This window comes from Aethalodelphis obliquidens, unplaced genomic scaffold (genome assembly GCF_003676395.1).
Source record: "Aethalodelphis obliquidens isolate GAN/ISIS:26980383/991018 unplaced genomic scaffold, ASM367639v1 scaffold62, whole genome shotgun sequence".
Classification (NCBI taxonomy): Eukaryota; Metazoa; Chordata; class Mammalia; order Artiodactyla; family Delphinidae; genus Aethalodelphis; species Aethalodelphis obliquidens.
The window spans coordinates 4,123,249-4,149,358 of NW_020838006.1; the positions used below are offsets into that span (position 1 = coordinate 4,123,249).

The 26,110-nt window shown below is 34.9% G+C and overlaps 1 protein-coding gene across 1 annotated transcript in view; it reads left to right on the forward strand.

Moving 5' to 3' along the window:
- STT3B (STT3 oligosaccharyltransferase complex catalytic subunit B) overlaps positions 1–26,110 on the forward strand; it is a 98,101-nt gene that overhangs the window by 49,067 nt on the left and 22,924 nt on the right. Inside the window, exons 2-5 of the mRNA XM_027088348.1 lie at positions 2,202–2,310; positions 5,537–5,824; positions 19,458–19,523; positions 21,149–21,248. Coding sequence (XP_026944149.1) covers positions 2,202–2,310; positions 5,537–5,824; positions 19,458–19,523; positions 21,149–21,248 — 563 coding nt within the window. The remainder of the gene's footprint in view (positions 1–2,201; positions 2,311–5,536; positions 5,825–19,457; positions 19,524–21,148; positions 21,249–26,110) is intronic.

A 26,110-nucleotide genomic window follows, 5' to 3' on the forward strand; every position in this document is an offset into this window, starting at 1 on the left:
GCTAGGGTCTGGAGCTCAGGCACACACAAAGCAGCTGCAGAGCTGGAGTCTGAAGTGTAAACACTTACAGAGCAACAGTGGTTCTGGAGTCCAGAACATTTGTGGGATTAGGGGGTTGTGGCAGCCCTGGTCATGGGGCAGTGCAGCAGTAGCTCTTTCTTGCTGAGGACAGAGCAATGTCTCCCTCTCCAGGGGCCCTGTGGCAGTGATGGCTTTTGGTGAAAGCTGCTGTTGTCCTCTGCAGGCATGCCACTGGAGTTTGTCCTGATGAATACTTATGGGGTCCTCCTTTGTGAAAGCTGTCATGGGTGCTATTGTCCTCAGTTGAAGAGCCTGCCTAGGTCCTCCACAGAGCAGACCACACTGCGCACTGCAGTGGTCCTACCACATGGCTGATACTGATAGCCTCTACCCTTCTTTGTTCCTGGCTGTCTCTAGATGTCTCAGCTAAGCCTGTCTCCCTAGTGATCCTTCTGTATGGTTGATCTCCATTTTTTGCTTCATTGTGCTGCTGTAGGATCTCAGTTCTGCATGAGCCTCCTGGGGATATTTTCCTTCATGGATAGTTGTCTATTTCTTATTTTTTGTTGGGGGTATGAAGGCTGGTATCTCCTACTGCACCATCTTTCTAATGCCACCCCTCAGAATACTTTCTGTCTTGTTACTAATTTGCTTTGCATCTTTGACCTTTTTACTATTTAGCCCATCCTTTATTTTGTTTATCTTAACAGTCATTTGACATTCAAAAACTTAAATAGTGCTTTTATCGTAGATCTTCATTTCACAGTGATAGTAGCAGTAGCCTCTGAGTGCTTTAGAGACATTATATTGTTTACTTATCGTAGCCACCTTATTGACATAGGTACTATTGTTATCCCTTTTCTACAGACACTAGAGCACAGAGAGACCATGAGTTGTTTGCCAAACCAAGGTCACATAGCAAATAAGTATGGAACTAAGATATTCAAACCCAGGCAGTATGATTCTAACACTCGTAGTCTTAACCTCTAGGATATGCTTCCTTTCAGGCTGCTGTGGCTTATCTTATTTCTGAAGATATTCCTATTTCTGTTTTCTATGGTATTAGTTCTTCCACTCATTGATTTCGATGCTTAGATTTCATATTGTCTACTTTTCTTAAATGTTTGGTTTTTGGATGTGTGCTTATTTTTGTATTTGATCAAGTCTGTCTACAAATACTACAGTGTTTGTATCTAGTGATTATGGGAGGGAGAGTCATGGCTTGCTATTGGGAAGGATATATCAAGCTGAATTTGGATATGAGGATTCCTATTCATCTTCTTTCTGTCAAGCACTATTCCACTTTTTGAATCACTTGTCTACGTGTATTGCAGATACCTTTGAGGCCCACTTCCTTGCTTGGCAATGGTAGGGCGAGGGGATCCACCTCCCTGGCTGTTCCTAATGCTCATTACCCTGAGGATTGCTGCAGGATTTTCTCTTGCCCCCCTGCCCCATAACAACTTTATACTAAACATGGAACATCCTGGAAACTCCTCCCATTCCCCCACTCCCCCAACACACACACACATACCATAGTTTGCAGTTTACTTCTGGTTGCAGTTTGGGCTGTGGCTTCTTCCATCTCATTTCTTCTCATTTGGTTTTTTTGTCTTTCGTTGATGAAATTTCTCATTCGTTAAGGTCATGTTCTTGTTTTAAAGTGCTGTTACAGTTCATCTCCCATGGTTTTAGTGCTATTATAACTTATTCTTTATTTCTGTAATTTTTAGGGTTATAGGATTGGAGGCAATTATGTTGAATGTGCATCCTTCATTTTGATGCTATTTTCTGTCAGTGGTTTTTAATCTTTTGAGAGTCATTGACTTCTTTGACCATTTGGTAAATTGTATGTACCCTCACTTTTTAAAAATTCAGATGCATAGCTGTCTACCATCTGTACCCCAGGCAGTGGCCAAATTTTGAGCATTACTGGTTTGGTGAGTTGTTTTTTTGGGGGGGGAGGGGGGACTTTGTTTTTAGTTATATTTAGAGGTATTTGCCTATTTCTTGGAAAATAATGTGTTACTTAGGTTTAAGGAAAATTGTTATAAAAGATGTATTTATGTAGCCATAGAGCTATATATAAAGAGTTAAATATAAAGTATAATATTAGAAAGATAGAGCTATTTTTTTCTAGTAAAGTTTTATAACGTTTCTTTTTTTCCTGTTTTCTCTAGGTTTAATTATAGATCAACACATCATCTTGCATCTCATGGGTTCTATGAATTTTTAAATTGGTTTGATGAAAGAGCATGGTATCCACTAGGAAGAATAGTCGGTGGTACTGTAAGTATATTTGCAGTTATTTATGTTAATCTTAAAATCTTGCAGTTATTTGAGTAAATCATTAATCACTAAGGTGGTGGCAATTCTTGAAAGCTTTGTATAGTTAACTAACACATTTTTCTGTGGCTGATTAGTATTTAACTTGCTAAATCTCTTTTCTTGACCCTCTTCTTCCCACTCTCACCCCCCAACCTGTTTTTGGGTTACCTCATACTAGCCACTATTTCTGACAGGTGGATCTCTTGTCACACATTTAAGTTCAGATTATTTGTATGTTTTTGTCTTGTTCTATAACAACTTTATTGAAAAAAAATTTTTGGAAGGAAATAGAAATGTAGAAGAATCAGATAATTCTAATTTTCCAGGTCCCAGTTACTCGAGGTAATTGAGTATTGATCATAGTTCATGGGGAATTATAATGTCCAGAAGATGATATAAGAGAAAATATTTTTAGGATTTGGGATGTAAGGAGAATCCTGAAGAGAAAATGAAAGACAAGACACCTATTTGGGCAATATATATGTGTAGTATTTTTTTCTGGATCAGTTTTGTCAGAGGTTTATCAATTTTAGTAGATTTCTTAACCCAAAGAAACTTTGACTTTGTTGATTATTAAATATTTGCTTTCTCTTATGTTAATTTCCATTTATTTCCTTCCTCCCACTTTCTTGAGTTTGTTTTGATGTTTTTATCTGTCTTCCTGATACAGTTTGCTCAGTAATTTTCAACATTTCTTTGTTATTAGTGTATTCATTTTGAAGCTTTAAATTTCCCAGTAATCAGTTTTAACTACATTGCATAAGTTTTGATATGTAGTATTTTCATTATTGTTCAGGTCAAAGTGTATTTTAATTTCCACTATAATTTGCCCTGATTCATGGGTTACTTGGGGTTGTATTTAAATTTTAAACATAATAGAATTTCCTAGTTATCTTTTTTTTTTGCATTATACTTCCAATATATTATGGTTAGAGAACAAATTCTGTAATTTTAATCTTTGAAATTATTTGAGACATGATTTGTGGCCCAAGATATAGCCAACTTTTATAAATGTTCCCTCTGTGTTTGGAAAGGAATATGTTCTCCATGGTAGTCAGATGTTGTGTTTATAATCTGTGTTTATAATTTGGATTACCTCATACTAGCCGCTATTTCTGACAAGTGGATCTCTTGTCACACATTAAGTTCTTTGATGTAAACAGAGAGAAAGATACAGGAGAATAGTCATGAATTAGGGTGAATTAGAAAGAATTGTGAGAGATGTGGTAGATGGCTGTATCTGTACTTCTTGTGGGGTGAATGCTATCATATACTTCATTGTACTAGTCTTTGATTACTATAGTTTGTTTCCTGGTGTGTTTATAAATTTTTACCTTGAATTCACCCTCAGTGAAGGCTTGTTTTCTGAGACTTGGTGTTTGGGACCATCCTTAAAATCTTTCTCATTTGCCTTTGCTGGAGCCCTTAGAGGTCTTACTGCTTTTAGGACAGTTTTTAGAGGTTATTTCTCAGCTTGATGTTTTTTATACATGAAGTTGTTACAAATGTGGAACCCATATTCACCCATGTGATGAATGAGTTTCTTATTTCTTGTTTTGTTTCTATTCAAAGCTTTGGAAGTAAGGCAAGAGTTCCTTACTGTTTCCCTTGATGGATGGGTAGAACTTGTCTAGTCTAGTTTCATAAACGGGCCCTGGCTTTGTGCTGGGAATTAGGCCTTTCCTTTGATCCCTGTGGTGAGTAGTAACTACGCCCCAACCTCGAGTACCTATATATCAAGCCTGCTTTGTTTTTTCTCTTTTTAGATTCCAACGACATCAGTACCTAGTTTGAATTTCTTCTTTATGTTTGGAACCTGGAGGGTTCCCTTCCTTTTGAGCTTAAATATGCCTTTTTTGTTGTTGGGTGGTTTTATTTGTTTGCTTAGAGTTTTTTGGTCCTTTCATCTAGTACTTCTACATATTTTGGCTGTATTTCATATGCCAGTTCAGTCTGCCATATTTAGAGTATTTTCAAATTCATTTCCATTTTCTTTGAATATTGCTAACAAAATCATACACTGAGGCCTGGTATCGTATATGAAATGGAACAAAATTTTGATTTTTAAGAATGGTGATGATTGCCATACTTTTTCCCCCTTCCATTATCCCATTCGCCTTCTGTACCTTCTATCAAGCATTCATTTTGTGTCAATCATTGTTCTCTGGATGCTGGGGAAATTTTTCTTGCTATTCTGGAGCTTATATTCTTGTGAGGGTGTTTAGTTAATAGACAATAAATAAGTAAAATAAATAGTATGTGAAATGGTGATAAGTGCTATGGAGAAAAAGCAAGGGAGTTGGGTTAAAGACCATGGGGAGTTCGCAAGTTTAAATAGGATAGCTAGGAAAGGAAATTTATAACATTCTTTGTAGTTTCAGTGATGGAAAAAGAAAAAGAATCTTTTAGGATTTAGATAAGGATGGAAATACAAATACACATTTTAATCACTGAAGAAGAGCTCAGAATTAATGTCCTATTTCTTGTTCTTTGAATCCTCTTAATGTTTTATGTTCTCTTTTAGAGGGAGGGTGAAGAATATAACTGTTAACTGGCCTATTCTAGTTTATTATTTCCTTTCTATCCTTAAATATTTAAAGAAGTGTAAAAAGGTCTAACCTTCCAGGAGTCTGAAAATATTATATCTGAATTCACCAACTAACTAGTCCTTCTTTTCCTAGCTAGAATTGTTTACTTTCCAAATCTTGAATTTGAAAGAAGGGAAAAATCATTTATAAATACCACTTAAATAATATTGCACATAACTTTCTTTCATCTTCCATCCTTTTCTCAGTCCCTTGAACACAAGTATAGGCGATGTTGGAGCACATTAAAACTCCAAACTTAAGGATATGTTAGATTAGGACCCTGTTTTATAGTGAAAAGATAAGTGGGATCAATAAGAAAGTTACCTAGTTTTTCATTGTTAAACCTCTTCACTTTTAATCATTCATTCAATATGATCTTTCTTCTTTTGCTTAAATATGTATCTCTGAATATCAGATTTTTATTTGTATCTAATCCAAAAGAACATTTAATTTTGTAATGTGTGAAGGCAAACTATTGTAAGAGCTTATTCTCAAACTTACTATAAACAATATGTAATAATAAAGAAAGGAGCTTATGTTAGTGTTTTCAGCTACCTCATTTTATATGTAATTAAATTGTCCTCTTTTTTTCTTCCTAGGTTTACCCAGGGTTGATGATAACAGCTGGCCTTATCCATTGGATTTTAAATACACTGAACATAACAGTTCACATAAGAGATGTATGTGTGTTCCTTGCACCAACTTTTAGCGGCCTTACATCTATATCTACTTTCCTGCTTACCAGAGAACTTTGGAACCAAGGAGCAGGACTTTTAGCTGCTTGTTTTATTGCTATTGTACCAGGTTACATTTCTCGGTCAGTAGCTGGATCCTTTGATAATGAAGGCATTGCTATTTTTGCACTTCAGTTTACATATTACTTGTGGGTAAGTAAAACTTAATGTTTTGTTATCGTTAATACCCATGAACTTCCTGCTGAAATGCTGTTGTGCAGCATTTGTCTTTTATCAATTATAGTTGTATACAGAGAACTCTGTTACTGTTTGTAACAAGTAAGTCATAGCTCCAATAAAGAGGCTATCAAAAAATGAGCTCTTGATTTTGTTTCTTTTGTAAGGGAGAGAGGAGTCAAATACTTAAGAAAATGAAATGTGGTTCAGTGGCTTAGGATATTGAATTATGTTTGCAAAACTTGTATTATTTTACTCTTGCAAAGTTATTTCTTCCTTCCCTATCTGTATACCTTCTATTTCCTTTTTTTGTGTTACTGTATTAGCTACTAATTCCAGTATGATGTTGAAAAGGAGTAGTGAGAGGAAACATCCTTGCCTTGTAGGTAATATTTATCAAGTTGAAGAAGTTCCACTCTATTTCTGTCAATAGTTTGCTGAGAGATTTTATCATGAATGGATGTTGGATTTTGTCGAATGCTTTTTCTCTATCTATTGATACACAGTTAACCCTTGAACAACACGGGTTTGAACTCTGCAGGTCCACTTATACACAGGTTTGTTTTTCAGTAAATACATACTACAGTGCTACATGATCCAAGGTTGGTTGAATCCATAGATGTGGAACCACAGATTATGTAGGGCCTACTGTCAAGTTATATGTGGATTTTTGATACCAAGTGGGGGTGAGGGGGTCACTGCCCCAACCCCTGCCTTGTTCAAGGGTCAACTGTAGTTACATGATATATTTCCTTTGACTTTTTGATGTCATGAATTACATTAATTGATTTTCAAATGTTGAGCCACTATGTCATACCTGGAATAAATCTCACTTGGTCATGATATTGATATATAATTCTTATAATACGTTGTTAGACTTGATTTCTTAATGTCTTGTTGAGGATTTTTGCATCCATATTAATGAGAGAGATCTTGGTCTATAGTTTTCTTTTCTTGTAATGTCTTTGATTTTGGCATTAGGACAATGCTGGCCTTGTAGAATGAGTTAAGAAGTATTCCCTCTACTTCTGTTTGCTGAAAGAGGTTGTAGAGTATTGCTTTTTTTTTTTTAATGTTTGGTAGAATTCACGAGTGAACCCACCTTGGCCTGGTGCTTTCTGTTTTGGAAGGTTATTAATTATTGATTGATTCCATTTCTTTAATAGAGTGCTATTCAGATTGTCTATTTCTTCTTGTTTGAGTTTTGGGAGATTTCTTTCACAGAATTGGTCCATTTCATTTAGGTTATCAAGTTTGTGCACATAGAGTTGTTTATTGTATTCCTTTATTATCCTTTTAATACATGTCCGTGGGATCTGTAGTGATTGTCCTTCTTTTATTTCCAATATTAGTATTTGTGTCTTCCTTTTTTCATAGCCTGGCTTAGAGGTGTATTGATTTTTGTTCATCTTCCAAAGAACCAGTTTGTGGTTTCATTGATTTTTCTCTATAAATTTCCTGTTTTCAACTTCATTGATTTCTGCCCTGATTCTTACTTCTTTTCTTCTGCTTCCTTTGGATTTAAATTGCCCTTCTTTTTCTAGTTTTCTAAGGTGAAAACTTAGATAATTGTCTTAGATCTATCTTTTCTGTATATACATTCAGTGCTGTAAATTTCCCTATGAGCACTGCTTTCTCTACATCCCACAAATTTTGGTAAGTTGTATTTTCATTTTAATTTAGTTAACAATATTTTAAAATTTTTCTCGAGATTTTTTTATTTGACCCATATATTTGTTTAAAGGTATGTTGTTTAATCCCCATTTATTTTGAGATTTTCCAGTTAATTTTCTGTTACTGATTTTTAGTTTAATTCCATTGTGGGCTGAGAGCAACACCTTACATGATTTTTATTCTTTCAAATTTGTTAAGATGTGTTTCATGGCCCAGATGTGGTTTACCTTGGTGAATGTTCCATGTAGGCTTGAGAAGAATATGTATTCTGCTGTCCTTGGATGAAATCGAGTTTAGATGTCCATTATATCCAATATCCAGTTGATCGGTGGTGGTGTTGAGTTTCATGATTTTCTTAAATCATGAAAATCTTACTGATTTTCTACCTGCTGGATTCATCCATCTCGGGGGGCGGTTTAAGTCTCCATTTATGGTAGTGGATTCATCCATTTACCCTCGTGGCTCTATCAGTATTTCCTCATGTAGTTTGACACTTTGTTGTTAGGCACATGCACTTTAAGGATTATGTCGTCTTTGAGAATTAATCCTTTTGTCATTGTGTAATGCCCTTGTTTGATCACTTCTTTGCTTTGAGGTCGGCTCTATCTGAGATTAATATTGCTACTCTTGCGTTCTTTTGATTAGTGTTAGCATGGTATATTTTTTGCCATCTATTTATTTTAAAACTATATGAATCTTTATATTTAAAGTGGGTTTCTTGTAGACAACATATAGTTGGGTCTTGGATTTTGATCCACCCTGACAATTTGTTTTTTTAAGTTGTGCATTTAGACCATTGATGTTCAGATGGCTGTTATTAGTTGGATTAATATTTACCATATATGTTACTGTCTTCTAGTTGGAACTCTTTAGTTCTTTGTTTTATTTTTGTTCTATACTCTTTTTTTATTCTACCTTTTGTCGTTTTTTTTGTTTTTGTTTTTGCAGTACGCGGGCCTCTCCCTGCTGTGCCCTCTCCCGCTGCGGAGCACAGGCTCCGGACGCGCAGGCCCAGCGACCATGGCTCACAGGCCCAGCCGCTCTGCGGCACGTGGGATCCCCCCAGACCGGGGCACGAACCCGCGTCCCCTGCCCCGGCAGGCGGACTCTCAACCACTGCGCCACCAGGGAAGCCCCCCTTTTGTCGTTTTAACTGAGCATTTTATATGTTCAATTTTCTCTCTTTTTCTGGCATATCAGTTATACTTTGTTTTATAACTTTTTAGCGGTTGCCATAGAGTTTGCAACATACATTTACAGCTAATCCAAGTTCACTTTCAAAGAATACTATACAGGCATATCTCATTTTATTGTACTTCACAGATACTGCTTTTTTAGAAATTGAAAGTTTGTGGCAACCCTGCATCAGACAAGTCTGTCAGTGCCATTTATCCAACAGTATTTTCTCACTTTGTGTCTCTGTCACATTTTGGTATTTCTCACAATATTTCAAACTTTTTCATTATTATATTTGTTATGGTGATCTGTGATCAGAGATCTTTGATGTTACTCTTGCAAAAAGATTACAACTCACTAAAGGCCCAGATGATGGTTAGCATTTTTTAGCAATGAAGTACTCTTTAATTAAAGTATATGTGTTGGTTTTTTAAAGCATGATATACTCTTTTTGTTTAATTTATTTAATTTATTTATTTTTGGCTGCGTTGGGTCTTTGTTGCTGCACGCGGGCTTTCTCTAGTTGCAGCGTGTGGGGGCTGCTCTTCGTTGTGGTGCGCGGGCTTCTCATTGCGGTGGCTTCTCTTGTTGCGGAGCATGGGCTCTAGGTGTGTGGGCTCCAGTAGTTGTGGCTCATGGGCCCAGCCGCTCCACGGCATGTGGGATCTTCCCGGACCGGGGCACAAACCCGCGTCCCCTGCATCGGCAGGCGGACTCTCAACCACTGTGCCACCAGGGAAGCCCCATAATGTACTCTTAATAGACTACAATTTAGTGGAAACATAGCTTTTATATGCCCTGGGAAACAAATTCATGTGACTTGCTTTACTGCAATATTCACTTTATTGTGGTGGTCTGAAACCAAACCCACAATATCTCTGAGGTCTGTCTGTATCACTTTATAGGCAGTGAGTACCTTATAATAACAAAATAATCCTAATTCCTCCCTCTTGTCCCTTGTATCATAACTTGTCACTCATTTCACTTTTATATGAGCATACATAATAGAATACATTGTTGGTATTATTATTTTCAACAGACTTTTCTGTTTGATAAATTAAGAATAAGAAAAGTAAAAGTTTTAAATTTACCTTTACTTCATCTTTGATGTTCTTCCTTTCTTCATGTAGATCTAAGATCCTGATCTATGTTATTTTCCTTCTTGTTAAAGAACTTTTAGCATTTATTGTAAGGCAAATCTGTCAACAAATTCCCTCAATTTTTGTTTGTCTGAAAAAGTCTTTATTTCTCCTTTAACTTGGAAGGATAATTTCACAGGGCACAAAATTCTAGATTGGAGGTTTTCTTCTCTCAATACTTTAAATATTTCACTTTTTGTCTTGCTTGTATGGTTTCTGAGTAGAAGTCATGTAATCCTTATCCTTGTTCTTCTATAGGCAAGGTGTCTTTTGCTCTGGCTTCTTTCAGGATTTTTTCTTTATCTTTGATTTCCTGTAGTTTGAAAAAGGTATGCCTAGTTGTGGTTGGTTATTTTGGCATTTGTTGCTTAGTGTTTGAGCTTTCTGGATCTGTAGTTTGATGGCTGACTTTATTGGGAGAAATTATCAGTCATTATCATTTCAGATATTCTGTTCCTTTTTCTCCTCTCCTTCTGGTATTTCTATTACATGTATATTATACCTTTGTTGTTGTTCCACAGACCTTGGATATTCTGTTTTATTTTTTTTCTAGTCTTCATTCTTTTCAGTTTTGGAGGTTTCTATTGATATAGCCTCTAATTCAGAGATGATTTCCTCAGCCATGGCCAGTCTGTTCATAAACTCAGCATAGGCATCCTTCATTTCACCTGTAGCCTCTTTTTTTGGTTTTGTTTTTTGTTTTGTTTTGTTTTTGGTTCTTAGGATTTCCAGCTCTCTGCTTGCATTTCCCATTTATTCTTGCATGCTATCTCCTTTATCCATTGGAACTCCTAGCATATTAATCATAGTTTTAAATTCCTGGTCTGATACTTTCAGAATCCTTGCCATATCTGGTTCTGATACTTCCTCTGTTTCTTTAAATTGTGGTTTTTTGCCTTTTGGTATGCCCTGCAATATTGTCTTCATAGCCAGACATGATACACTTGGTAAAAGGAATTGCTGTGAATAAGCCTTTAGTAATCAGGAGGTAAGGTATAGTCCTATGATTAGGTCTAAGTCTTTTAGTAAGTTGGACTGTGAACTTTACAAATGTTTCTTTTTTCTCTCTCCCCGCTTAGGTGGGAAAGGATGGCTAGAGCTGACTGGAGTTATGTATTTCCCTTCCCCAGGTCAGTTAGGCTCTGATAACACCCCAGCAGGTCAGGCTCTGGCTAATAGTTTCTTCTGAGGACAGGCCTTGTTAAGAACAGAATGACTTTGCATTTTTCAAAATGGTTTCTGTTCCGCTCCCTGTGCCAGAAGCAACAAAGGGATTTTGTTTTTCCATATATTTATTGTGAGAACCCGATTAAGATCTTCAAGGCAAGTCCAGCATAATTGTGGGGACCACCATATGACTTAGTCCATCCTGGAGTTTTTAAGTCTCCACACTGAGACTTACGTTTTCCTACCCACCTCCCTGCCCCCAGTTATTTGCAGTATTGATTCCTGCATGTGTGTCTCTCCATTGTTGCGAGCAGCAGTTTGTCCTGTGTCTTTCCCTCACTCACAGATCCAGGAAGAGTTGTTGATTTTTCAGTCTGTTCAGCTTTTTACTTGTTAGGACTGAGTGGTGACGTCCAAGCTCCTTACATGTAGAACCAGAAACCAGAAGTCTATTTATTGCTAAGCTATCTAAACTTAATGTTTTTCCTGCAAGGAAAAGGATGCTCCTTAGTACTAGCTTCAATTTAAACCTTGCATATATTTAATTGTTTTCTTCTTTATTATTTTAGCCTATGTTCATACTATTTCAGTGTTGGAAATTGCTCCAAATTTTTATTGATCCAAAATATATGAATACTCATATATTTTTAGGTAGCTAGGTGAATGGTAGCAAAATGGTAGCATTTTTCTCTTTTGTATTTTACATCTTTTAAAGCTCTTTAGCTTGTGGATATCTTTGCTTTGGCAAGGAATTTCAGAGGAGAATTGTTGCAGTCAATCAACATAGACAGTTGCTTGATCTTGAGTTTAAGAGAGAAGAAAGAAAAGCACCCATGCTGATGAAGATGATGACAAGCAGCCGGATGCTGCTGATGCTGTTGTATTCACCAAAAAATGTTTAAAAACAACTGAGAAAAACCCTTAAAATTTGGAATATCCTTTTGAGGTCTTTTAACTAGTACTTAGTATTTAAATTACATATTAAGTATATATCTTGACAATACATATGAATGGATGGAGCTTGACAGTATAATGCCAAATGGAAAAATAAGGTAGAATACATACAGTAATTTAAAATAGTACAGACCATATTGTGTACTGTTTGTTTATACCTGTTTGTAATGAAAGTATAAAAATATGGCATTTATCCATATATATACCAGCTTTGATAGTGGTTACTCCTGAGTATGGGTGGGTGATATTGAGGAAGAAAGTATGAAGGGAGATTCAACTATGTCAGTAAAAAAAAAAATTTTTTTTTAAATAAAATCATCCAAAGCAAATATATGTTTGAAACATTTTATAATAAATTTTTTAATAATATATTCTGTATGTTGGAAATTTAGAAACATAGAAAACTAATGTAAAGAAGCCATCACCCAGGTGTTACTACATTTGCATTTTGTCATATTTTTTAAATTTTGTATGCTTTTATGAAATGCAAAACTGGTATTGTTTATATATAGTTTTTTTATATTCTTTTAACATAGCATGAGTCTGAATCATTGCAGGAGTGCCTTAACTGGCATGTTAATTACCTTTCAACATTTTTTAAAATTTCACTGTAAGAAATTGAGACAAAATTCATGTAACATAAATTCACTATTTCAACCATTTTAAAGCATACAGTTCAGTGGTTTTTAGTATCCACTGTGTACCTACAGAACATTTTATCACCTCCTAAAGAAACCTTGTACCTCCCAATTATGCCTTTCCTCCATTAATTTAATTTCTGTTTAAAGACTTACCTATTCTGGATATTTCATGTAAATAAAACCCGCATTAAAAAAAGTGACCTTTTATGTATGGCTTCATTCCCTTAGCATAATCATTCATATTTTTGACATGTATCAGTACTTCCTTTTTATGGCTGAATAATCCATTGTATGGATAATACCACATTTTTTATTTTTTATTTTATTTTATTTTTTTGCGGTACGCGGGCCTCTCACTGTTGTGGCCTCTCCCGTTGGTGGAGCACAGGCTCCGGACACGCAGGCCCAGCGGCCATGGTGCACGAGCCCAGCCGCTCCGCGGCATGTGGGACCTTCCCAGACCGGGGCACGAACCCGTGTCCCCTGCATCGGCAGATGGACTCCCAACCACTGCGCCACCAGGGAAACCCAATACCACATTTTTTAAATTCACCATTAGTTGATGACATTGACTATTATGAATAGTGCTGTTAATGACATTTGTGTACAAGTTTTTATGTGGACATATATTTTCATTTCTCTTCCATATATACCTAAGAGTGGAATTATTGGTTGACGTGATAACTTTGTGATTAACTTTCTGGGGAACTGCCAGACTGTTTCCCACAGTGGTTTCCCAGTTTTACATTTCCACTGGCAATGTACGAGGGTTTTAATTTCTCCTAATCCTCGCCAATACTTGTTTTTTTTCCTAGTTTTTTTGTTTTACTTGCCTGTTGGTATGAAGTGGTATCTCATGGTTGTTGCTTTTGTTTTTTTGTGTGTTTTTTTAATTGTGATAAAATACATGTAACATAAAAATTACCATCTTAACTATTTGTGAGTGTAGAGTCCAGTGTTGTTAAATAGATCATAATGTTGTGCAATCACCACCACCATCCATCGCCATAGTTTTTCATCTTGTAAAACTTGAAACTATATCTATTAAACAATAACCCCCCATTTTAACTTTCCCCAGCCCCTGACAACCACCATTCTACTTTCTGTCTCTATGATTTTGACAGCTCTAAGTATTTCATGTAAGTGGGATCATACAGTTTTTGTCTTTTTGTGACTGGATGATTTCACTTAATGTCCTCAAGGTTCATCCATGCTGTGGCATATGTCAGAATTTCCTTCCTTTATTAAGGCTGGAATAATGTTCCATTGTATTTATATACCACCTTTTGTTTACCCATTCGTTGATGGACACTTTGGTTGCTTCCATGCTTTAGCTATTATGAGTATGTTGCTATGAACATAGGTATACAGATATCTCTTAAAGACCTTGCTTTCAATTCTTTGGGGTATATATCCAGAAGTGAAATTGCCAGATCATGTGGTAATTCTATTTTCAATTTTTTGAGGAACCACCATATTGTTTTCTGTAGCAGCTGTACTATTTTACATTCTTATTAGCAGTACACAAGGGTTCTAATTTCTTCACATCCACATCAACACTTGTTTGTTTGTTTGTTTGTTTTGGATAGTAAGCCGTCTTAACAGGTTTGAGGTGATAGCTCATTGTAGTTTTGATTTGCATTTCTCTAGTGATCAGTGAGGTTGAGCATCTTTTCATGTGGTTAATGGCCATTTGTATATCTTTGGAGAAATGTTTACTCAAGTCCCTTGCCTAGTTTTGAATTGGATTTTTTGGTTTTCGGTTGATGAGTTTTAGGAGTTCTCAATATACTCTCAATAGTAATCCTTTATAAGTTACATATTTTCAAATGTTTTCTCTCATTCTATGGATTGCCTTTTTCACTCTGTTAATATTGTCTTTGAGTCACAAAATTTTTAATTTTTCATGAAGTCCAGTTTGTCTATTTTTTCTTTTATTGCTGTGCCTTTGGTGTCATATCCAAGAGATCATTGCCAAATCTAATGGCATGAAGCTTTTGCCCTGTGTTTTCTTCTAAGAGTTTTATAGTTTTAGGTCTAACATTTAGGTGTATTTGAGTTAGTTTTTGTATATGCTGTTAGGTAAGGGTCCAAATTCATTATTTTGCACATTGATATCTAGTTTCCCCAGCACTGTTTGCTGAAGGGACTGTCCTTTCCCCATTGAGAGGACTTGGCACCCTTATTGAAAATCATTTGACCATATATGCAAAGGTTTATTTCTGGGTTCTTTATTTTGTTCCATTGGCCTGTGTGTATTATATGTATGTCTTTATGCCAGCACCACACTGTTCGATTACTTTAGCTTTGTAGTAAGTTTTAAAATCAAGAAGTGTTTGTCCTCTGTCTTTGTTGTTCTTTTCGGGATTCTTTTGGCTATTAGGGGTCCCTTGAGATTCCATATGAATTTTAGGGTGGGTTTTTTACTTCTGCAAAGAAAAAAAAAATCATTGGATTTTGATATGGATTGCATTGACTCTGTAGATCAATTTGGGTAGTATTGTCATCCTCCCATCCATGAATGACCATGAGACGTTTCCATTTGTTTATGTTTTCTTTAAACAATGTTTTATAGTTTTCATCATACAAGTCTTTTACTTCATTAGTTGACGTGTATTTTATTCTTTTTGATGCTATTGGAAATTTTTTTGTAATTTCCTTTTTGCATTGTTCATTGTTAGAGTATAGAAATGCAACTGATTTTTGTGTGTTGACTTTCTATCTTGCTATTTTGCTGAGTTCATTTATTAGCTCTAACAGTTTTTTGTGTATGTGGAATCTAGTGCTTTCTCCCTATGATATCATATCTGTGAACAGGGGTGATGTTACGTCTTCCTTTCCAATTTGGATGCCTTATATTTGTTTTTCTTGCTTAATTGCTCCGGCTAGAACTTCAAGTACTATGTTGAATAGAGGTGGTGAAAGTAGGCATCCTTGTCTTGTTCCTGATCATAGAGGAAAAACTTCAGTCTTTCACCACTGAATATGTTTGCTATGGGTTTTTCATATATGGCTTTTGTTATATATTAACATGTAATACATGTTATTAAGTATGTAATATATTTTATACTATATACTAGTGCATAGTATTTTGTATATTAATGTTATTTATACATTTTTTATACATGATATCTCTCAGTTGGATGAAGGTATTCCTCTAATTGGACTCCTCAGGGAAGGCCCATGAGTATCATATTCCTGAAGTCCTCGCATGTTTAAATCTGTTTTTTATAGTGTCATTTATGAGGGTTTGGCTAGATGGAAAGATCTGGGTCATTTGTTCTTTACTTGAATTTCTTGGAATTGTTGTACCATCATCATTTTGCTTGTTATTGTCAAGAACCTAATTTTATGTGTTTCATAACAAACATGATCTTTTTATCCTGAAGTAATAATTAGTTTTTTCTCTATAGCATTGAAGTCTAATGAATTTCCTAGGATATGTCCCAAAGTTGACCCTTCTGGTAATGGTGACCCCTTTCAACATGTATATTGATCATTTTTATTTCTGGAAAGTTGTCTTTGATTATAGTTTCAAATATTAGTTTGTTTCACTGTTTTGTTTTTCTTGGATCTTCTTCCTGTTTGTTTGAATTCCAGTTCTATCACTCAGGGTTGTTTAAACCTCCCGAATATCTATTTCATCAACTATAAAATGGAAGTAATAATAGTACCTACCTCATATGGTTTAAATAAGTTAATGCATGTAAAGGTATAGAACATTGTAGGAACACAGAAAGTGATGAGTACATGTTTGTTATTACTTCTATTGTTACTGTCACCAAAAACAGAGGTAATGCAGATAGAATAGTACTTAGAACAATACTTACTACCATATTGCCTCCTATAGTTGTGGGTTTTTTTTTTTTTTTTTTAAGTTTCCTCCTGTGCCTTTGTAATCAGTCCTCTCCTTAACCCGTATTACTTGCAACCACAGATCTGATTTCTGTCTGTATGACTCTGGGAGTTTCTTTTCCAGAATGCCATGTTATAGAAGCAGATAGTATGGGGTAGCCTTTTGTGTCTGACTTACTTCATGTAGCATAATACTTCTGAGAGTCATCTATGTTGTTGCATGTTTTAGTAGTTTGTAACATTTTATTGCTGAGTAGTATTCTGTTGTATGGATGTGCTGTAATTTATTTTGTTTTCCAGCTTTTGGTAATTATGAATAAAGAGGCTATAAATATTTGCATACAGTTCTTCATATGGACATAAACTAGCATTTCTCTTGAATAAATGCCTAGGTGTGGGATTGCTGGTTTGTAAAATAACTACATGTTTAATTTTATTAAAAGCTGCCAAATGGTTTTTGCAAATGACTATCATTTTGCATTCCCTTCATCAGAGTATGAAGAGTTGCATTTATTTTGTTTGCATCACCAGCACATAGTTTGTTCATATTTAACAGTTTTGTGGTGGTATCTCATGGTTTTAACTTACTTTTCCCCAATGACTAATATTATCTTTTCATGTACTTATTTCCCATTCCTTTTCTTCTTTGGTGAAATGTCTGTTCATATCTTTTGCCTATGTTTTGGTTGGGCTGTTCGGCTTTTTATTACTGAGTTGTAAGAGTTCTTTATATATTCTGGAAATAAGTCCTTTATCAGATAGATGTATGTTTTGCAAACATTTTCTCCCAGTATGTGGCTTGTCTTTATTTTTTTAACATCTTTCTAAGTAGAAATTTTTAGTTTTGATCAAGTCTACTTTACCATTTTCTCTTTTATGGATCTTGCTTTTGGTGTGTCATCTAAGAAATCTTAGCCTACCCCAAAGTTACAAACATTTTCTCATGTTTTTACTTCTAGAAACTCAATAGTTTTAGGTTTTACATTAAGATCTATTATCTGTTTCAAGTTGATTATGGTCTGTGGTGCAGGAAAAGGGCTGAGGTTCTCTTTGGGGAGGATATTGATATCCTGTCATTCGAACATCATTGTTGAAAAGACTCTCCTTTCTCCACTGAATTACTCATCTTGATAGCCTTGTCAGAATAGGTTGACTGTATACACGTCAGTCTATTTTGGGATTCTTCTGTTTTATTGAGATCTCTATATATCTATCACCATGTTGTCTTGAAATCAGGTAGCGTGAGTGATTTAACTTTGTTCCTCTTTTCATAATTATTTTGGCTGTTCCTAGTCCTTTGCTTCATATAAATTTTAAATTGGCTTATCAACATCTACCCCAATGAGTTGGGATTTCTACTTTTATTGGGAGTACATTAAATCTATACATAGTTTGGGGAGAATTCTTATCTTAACAATATGAAGTCTTCTGATGCATGAACATGGTTATCTCTTTTCATTATTTTATTTCTCAGTTTTGGCTTTAATTTTTCTAGATTATAAATTAGTCATTTGAGACCATCTCTTCTAATATAAGCACTTAAAGGTAGAAGTTTCCCTCTAAGCACTGTTTTAGCTGCACTGCACAGACTTTTTTTGAGAAATAATATTTGCATACCATAAAATTTACCCTTTTAAAGTATACAATTCAGTGGCTTTTAGTTTATGAATAAAGTTATAACACAAATTCCAGGGTTGTAATTTTCTCACTTTAAAATTTTTCAATATTTTAATATACTCCCTCCCCTATTCACATCTTAGAATAGGACCCACCTTGTTATTTGACCCTGTTCAAAGGTAAACTTTTTCAAAGTTGGCATGGTTTGGGGGAGGAGATTGGAGTGTATTTTGTCCCACATGTGCACTGTAACATTGAATTCAAAGCAGTGTTTCATAGTCTGTTAGAAGTCTTTTACAGCTCTAAGTGCTGTAAAACTAAGAGTGTTTTCTTTTCTTTCTCTCTCCCTCCCTTCCTTTTTTGTTTGTTTGTTTGTTTTACAATTTCCCCAAAGATTGGATGTCACTTGTAGTTTGTTTTAATGTACTAACAGAAATAGAAGCCCATTTTGAAAGTAAAGAATTCCTTGAAATAAGCTCTATAGAAAGCATACTGTTAAATTTGAACATGGAGATAACTCTTTTAATACAGAATTACCTATAATGTTTAATACAGAATTACCTATAATAGGACTTACATCTATCATTTCTTACTCAGTTCATCTTAAAGATGACCCTTTGCTCTTGGCATAAGTATTTAGAGCTTGTGTTTCTAGAATTTTAAATTCTGTTTTCTGAAGGTGCTAATATATTTTGATTTTTCAAATGAGCATGTAAACTCTTTGATTAGTTTTTTTAAGACAATAGAGATTTCTCAACTTTTTGAACCTTCATTTATTGCACGTTGTCTTTCCAGTTCAGAGTAATTGAGAATTTTACTGACATATCATTAGGCCTTCTAGAAATTTTAAGAATATAAATTTATTGAAGATATGATTGTGGTATCTGAAAATTTCTAGGTAATGATAAGTTTTCAAAAATGGATGCTCATAATTGAGATATAGATGATCACATTCAGATGAAGAAAAACTACAGATTAAGGTGTTATGTCTAAGCAGACCTACCATGTAAAAATGTAGACTTACTGAACAAATTTATTCTTTAGTTAAAAATAAGTTAAAAATCTTAGTTTGTTGATATTAATCATCTTACGATAGAAACTATTACAAATGGAAAAATAGAAGTTGTTCCTTTTAAGATGATTCTTTTTACTAAAAACTATATAATAAAAAAAAAAACCAAAGCTATTCCTAAAATGTCTGACTACTGTCCAGTGTTATAAATGTAATATATATTAAGTGGATCCAAGTATCTGTATAACCTCATTACTCTTTCTTAAAACTAATCTTTGCTTTTTGTAATACAAGTTTACTAAACATTTAACCTTTTTTCATTCAGCAGGAACATTTATAAACTTTATTATATCAGTTGCTTGTTTGTTTTTTAGGTAAAATCTGTAAAAACTGGGTCAGTTTTTTGGACGATGTGCTGCTGCTTGTCATATTTCTATATGGTAAGATTTCATGTTTGAAACTACATGAGGGCAAACAAGTCTTTGGCAGCTGGATCAGTGACTCTTCATCATTCCCTTCTCAGCCAGGGCTACTTCCCCACTTGGTTTCTCCTGCAGTCTTTAAGATCTTTTGTTTAATGTATTCTCTTTCCTTACTACCACTCTCTTCCCTACTCCCACCTTCAGGGCCTGGTATGGACTTTTACTTTAGTGGGGAGGGTTAATACTCAACCTCTCAAACGTAATACTTGCAGCAAGTGAAACAAAAACTTTTCTTTCGAATGTACAACTTTTCCTAAATAATGATCACATTCTCTAGGTTAACCTGTAAACTACTTAACATAATTTTTTTCAACAGATTACTTAAAATTGGGGTTCAGTATTACCTCTTTAATCTCCTGCCTTTCTTTCCCACACCACAGCCTATATAGTAGCCTTATGCTGAAAATTAATGATAATCTTAAGTAACTTTTTTTGTTTCTTAAACAAATGTCATGGAATTTGTACTTCCATATTATCCATGCCCCTTTTAAAGTGGTTAAAGGTTAGGGCACATTCTGTGCAGTTGTACTCAATAATAGCAAACCCATTCTCTTTCAAGTTTAGACTGAAATTTTGGAAATAACCAGAAGTCCTTCAGTTAGAACTGGAACTCAACCGAAGTAATGTTGTCTTTGGTGAAAAATAGCATATGACTGAAGCAGTAAACCGGTGTTCTTATATGAACTGTAAACTGAAGACCGTTTCTTATAAATTGTTCTTCTACGTTTTACACAAGGGCAGCATTGTTAGAACATGTATGTTAACATATAGTCTCCTAAGATGACTGTTGGTACAAATCGTTCTTTTAAGCTTTTAATTATTAGAGAACATGCAAGAACTTTGATCTTGACAGACCTTATTGTCTATTACTGAATGTACTTAATAAATTCTATTGGTTTGGAATAAACATTATCTTTAGAACCTTTATTGATTTAGACCAGAACATAACATACTCAATTGTCTGGTAAATAGAATTATTCTAATTTTGTGCTACAGGCTAAACATTAAACTGGGATCTTGATTTGTATCCATTGGTAGGAAGAAATTTATACCCAAGGTAGCACCTTTTGTCTTGAGGATCACAAAGCACATCCAGATCATCTGAGTATTCCTTTTAGTTGTTGACTAATGCTAACATCCATTGTTCTTATTCTTAGTGAAGTTTCTTGCAATGTATTTATCATCAAAAATGGAGGGAGTAAAAGGGTTTTTTTTCTTTAAAAAATTGATGATCTATATTCTAAAAGTCTATCTCCATGACAGTCTTTTTATTGCCAATTCACAAATTATATTGTTCTCAGTGTTCTTATAAGTTTAATTTAATTTGACCATTTCTCCAGTGAATATATAAAAGTGTATTGGATTTATGGTATTGTGTTGTTTTACTTACCAATAAAAATAAAGAAAAATAGGTTATTTGTAGGTTACAAATCCATTTTTAAGCATCTCAAAATTGCTAAAAATCCTAGTGTTTATATTTGCTTATTATATGTTTAGATTGTCATGACATGTCATCACAAAACTTAATCTATTTTAAAAAGCAAATATATAAATTATTTAACTTAGCATTTCTTTACTCATAGGTCTCTGCTTGGGGTGGTTATGTGTTTATTATCAACCTTATTCCACTGCATGTTTTTGTGTTGTTACTAATGCAGAGATACAGCAAAAGAGTCTACATAGGTAAGTGATTTGACTTCTGATAGCTGTCAACTTCTAAGAGGTGTTTCATATACGTTCTTTTCATTGAACAGACATTTCTGTTAGGTTAGTATTATTCATGAGGAGGTAAAAATAATTTTAGAGTTATTTTGCTTTTTGTATTAAGGAGGGTCAGGCATTTTTACTAAGTATGTTGTTACCAACTTTCCCTTAATGAGTTTTTGTTGAAATTAGTCTAGATTTAATATTTGTCAACCTTTTTTGTTAATTCGGGGGAATGGGCATTTCTATCATTCACATATACATATTATTCAAATTCAGCTTACTGTAAGAGATAAGGATCCTTAACAGTTTAATAAACTTTTGAAAGCTCTTTCTGTATAATATACAACAGACTGTCTTAGTCCATTCGAGCTGCTATAACAAAATACCAGAGACTGAGTAGTTTATAAACAATAGAAATTTATTTCTCAGCTTTGGATGCTAAAAAATCCAAAATCAGGGAACCAGAATGTTCACATTCTTGTAAGTGCTGTTTTCCTGTTCCACAGCTGGTACCTTCTTTGTCCCCACCTGGTAGAAGGAATGAGCAAGCTCTCTGGGGCCTCTTTTAAAAGGGTACTGCTCCCTTGGAGCCCTCATTACCTAATCACCTCCCAAAGGCTACCTCCTAATACCATTTCCTTGGGCATTAGGTTTTCAACATTGAATTCTGGGGAGAAACAAACATTCGGACCATAGTAGAGACTGCGTATTTTCTCTGCACGATTTTAATTTGCTCTACAGGTTTTAAAACATATCTTTTGAATAAGATGCTTAATAATAGATGATGTCTCAAATCTTAGAGCTCATTTTCTATGAGAGAGACAGAACTTTTATGGGTTGAACTAATCACAGAGAAGTTATGATCTGAAACCAGTGTCTTAATAAAATAATATAATTCCATTATTATAATGTTGGAAAACAGTAACAAAAAGATATAAATCTTATTTACTTGATTAAAAAACATAGTAGTTTGGCAATTTCTCAAAAATTTAATCATAGAGTTACCATATGACCCACAATTCCACTCCTAGGTATATACCTAAGAGAATTGAAAATATATATTTACTTTGTAACTGCTTAGGATGTGTCTATATGAACTGTGTACTATATGCTTCCGTTATAGTCCTTACAATATTTTATTGTCTTATTTTCTGTAACAATTTTCCATGGATTCTTTGGGCTTAAGGTATATTAAAAGGGAGACTGTGACTCTGGGACTTCCCTGGTGACCCAGTGGTTAAGAATTTGCCTGCCGATGCAGGGGACACGGGTTCAATCCCATGTGCCACGGAGCAACTAAGCCAGTGGGCCACAGCTAAAAGAAAAGAAAAAATATATATTTACACGAAAACTTGTACTGTAACATTTATAGCAGCATTAATTATTCATGATAGCCAAAAAGTGAAGACAAACCAATGTCCATCAACTGATGAATGGATAAAGTGTGGTATATCCATGCAATGGGATATTATTTGGCAATGAAAAGGAATAAAGTACTGATAACATGCTACATCATGAGCCTTGAAAACATTGTGCTAAGTAAAATAAGCCAGACACAAAAGGCCATATGCTGTAGGATTCTTTTCGTATGAAGTGTCCAGTGCTGGCAAATCCATAAAGACAGCAAGCAGATTAGAGACAGGAAGTTGATTTAGTGGTTGCCAGGGGTTTGGGTAGTAGAGGAGTGACTGCTAATGGGTATGGGGTTTCTTTTGGGGGTGAGGAAATGTTCTGGAATTAGACAGTGGTGATAGTTACACAGCTTTGTGAATATAATAAAAACCACTCGATGGTACATTTTAAAAGGATAAGGTTTTTTTTGTTAGTACAAATTATATCAATTTTTAAAAGAGTATATTAATTATATTTATAGCCATTTCAGCATACTTCATAATAATCACCACTGAAATAGTACATCTGTATGTATCAAGTTATTCTTATATAAGCACAAACTGTCCTAAATTCTTCACATGTATTTAACTCACTTAGCCTTCATAACCACACTGTGAGGATAGGTACTATTACTATCCTCATTTTACAGATGAGGAAACAAGAGAAGACATAATTTGCTCAAAATCATGTAGCTAGTAATGGAGCTGAAGCCTGAACTTAGATATTTTGGCTCCATAGCCCGTAATGCAAAAAAATCACTGTAACTGTGTGCCTGCCATGTAAATAAATACCTTACTGGGGAAATATATCAACCTATGATAAATCTCTTTACCCTGAAAACACTGTAAACAATCATTGGAATCCAGAAAAGAAGATGACAGATTAAACAATAACTCTTGGCTTTTTGTTTTGGAACTATACAAGGAAAAACATTTTAAGTTAAATGCTTATGGGGAAGAACTAAGAGTTTCTTTGTTTAATTTCAAAAATTGGGGTCCTGAGAATGTAATGATCAGGAGAACAGAGTTAGGGAGAAGATTGAGGGATAGACTTTTGTGAAATGCCCCTGAATCAGGAAGAGGAAGAACTAAAGGAAGAGTTAGAAGTAGCCAGATAAATACATTGTTAAGGAGGTCAAATGGGAGTATTTTCTACATAAAAGTTTAAAGCATGAACAGTGACCAAGTCCTCTTAAGTGTTAGCACTAAGATCAAGTAGGATGAGAGTTGAGAAAAGACCTTGTATTTGATGAATAGGATTTCTCTGGTCACTTTAGAAAAGCATACAGTTAACATTGCTTTGGTTGGCTCTTGAGAATATAAGAATATTAGAAGAGCTTTTCAGAGGGAAGAAAAATAAAATGGGTTAGGGATGTTATGGATGTGTATGAAGTTAGATTAGCAAACTCTTAGATAATTTCATGGTGTTCAAATTCTCCACCCCGCCCTCCTTGTTTCTATTTAGCTCTGGAAGTTACCAAGGAACATCATCTTATACTTTCAAATTATATTTATTTGTTTTTTTTCTGCTGTACTATCCTTGATTTCATTTTAGGTATCAGTATTAAGTATATTTGCTATTTTTAAAAGTTGTGTGTCTCTCCACTCAGGTGTTTTGAACAAGTCACTTCTTGCTGCTTTTACAAATAGAGCTTATAAAATAATAGTTTACAAGACTCATTCTCTACATAGTTTGCAATGAACAGCATCCTGGAAAAAGAAAAATTATTTTTCTCATTATGTATATCTGTTAAGTTAGTCACTGGATTTCTCTCTGCTGGTCGAGAAGAATCCGTGGAGGGTTTTTTTTATTTTTAGTTTTTGGGGGGTGTTGGGGGGGAATCTTGTGAGCTTTAATTTCATACAAGTTTCTTAGCATTTTTCACCCTGCTTATTTACCAGCATTCACAGTAGTCAAGTAATCAAGCCGTAATAAAGTATCTTTATTAGTCAAAAGCTTCAACAGTCTTACAAGCCTTTAATCATATTTGTTAATAATAAAGCAAAATTGGTTGAATTTTAAAGTATTTCCTCACTATGTTTCTTTTGGTTAGTACTGTTTTGGTTGAGAGAGACAGGGGGTGGCAAAGGAATATTTTGCTAGCCCTTTCATTATCACCCAGGAGATAAAGCAACTCAGAAATGGTAAGGTGATTTAATGGTGGATCAAAGTTAACAGGAATATAATATTCACAAAACCTTTTCTAACTTTATTTAAGTAAAAGGAAGTATAGCAGTACTTTAAAAGCATGAAGGGTACTGTCAACGTAAGTTGTTTAAGAAGGTACTTAAAGGTTAGTTTGGGGAACAGCAGGAGCTTCTTGAAAACTTGACATTCTTTTGGAACTCGAATCAGGTCTTTCAGTGCCTTTTATTTAATAGAACAATTCATTTGTACACCTTAAGTCAAGGACAGTGGTTTGTTTCTTCTCTATATCAGTCTGGTCCCACCCCATACCCTTGGATTAAAAAAAAAATAAAGTACTTTAAAAAAAATTTTTTTTAATTTTTGGTTGCGTTGGGTCTTTGTTGCTGTGCACAGGCTTTCTGTAGTTGCGTCGAGCGGGCTACTCTTGCGGTGTGTGGGTTTCTCATTGCAGTGGCTTCTCTTGTTGTGGAGCACGGGCTCTAGGTGTGCTGTCTTCAGTAGTTGTGGCACACGGGCTCAGTAGTTGTGGCTGGCAGGCTCTAGAGCACAGGCTCAGTAGTTGTGGCACACGGGCTTAGTTGTTCTGCAGCATGTGGGATCTTTCTGGACCAGGGTTCGAACCCATGACCCCTGCATTGGCAGGCGGATTCTTAACCTCTACGCCACCAGGGAAGTCCCCAAAAACATAAAGTACTTTAAGAGTGAAAAGATGTTTAGGTTCTGTTTCAGAAGATTACTATTTGTCCCAAACCCAAGAGATTTTCTTTGGTTAAAAATAACCAAACAGAATAACAGACCTTGTATATATCTTCCTAATGGTAATTTGGGGGGAATTCTGACACTTTGGAAGTATGGTCTGCTGTAGCGAAGGCCAGTAACTGTACTTCCACAGGATGGCAGTGTGATAAACATTGTCGTGATGTAATAAATGATTTACTACATTATTGGTCTTGTGCATTTTCTTAGAGCTTACTACTTTGATGGAAAGCTTTATTCATCTGCTTTAAAGGGTAAGAAAAGTAGGTTAAGATGGATGGATAGAAGGTTGTGATAGATGTAGATAGTAGTTTGGTCAAATTTCATAAAGAATCTGGAGGAAGAATTGGTGGAGAATGATTGCCATGTGTTTGTATTGTTGAGGTCTTTTGAGAACATTAGAGAATGGTACGGGTGTTGTCAACTGCCTCTTCAATGCCCATGTCAAGAAGAGGAGCTCTCTCCCTCTAAATTTTTATAGAGCCAGGGGTTTTTCCACTAATGTCACATGTACTTGCTTCATTGTATTGTGGTTATTTGTG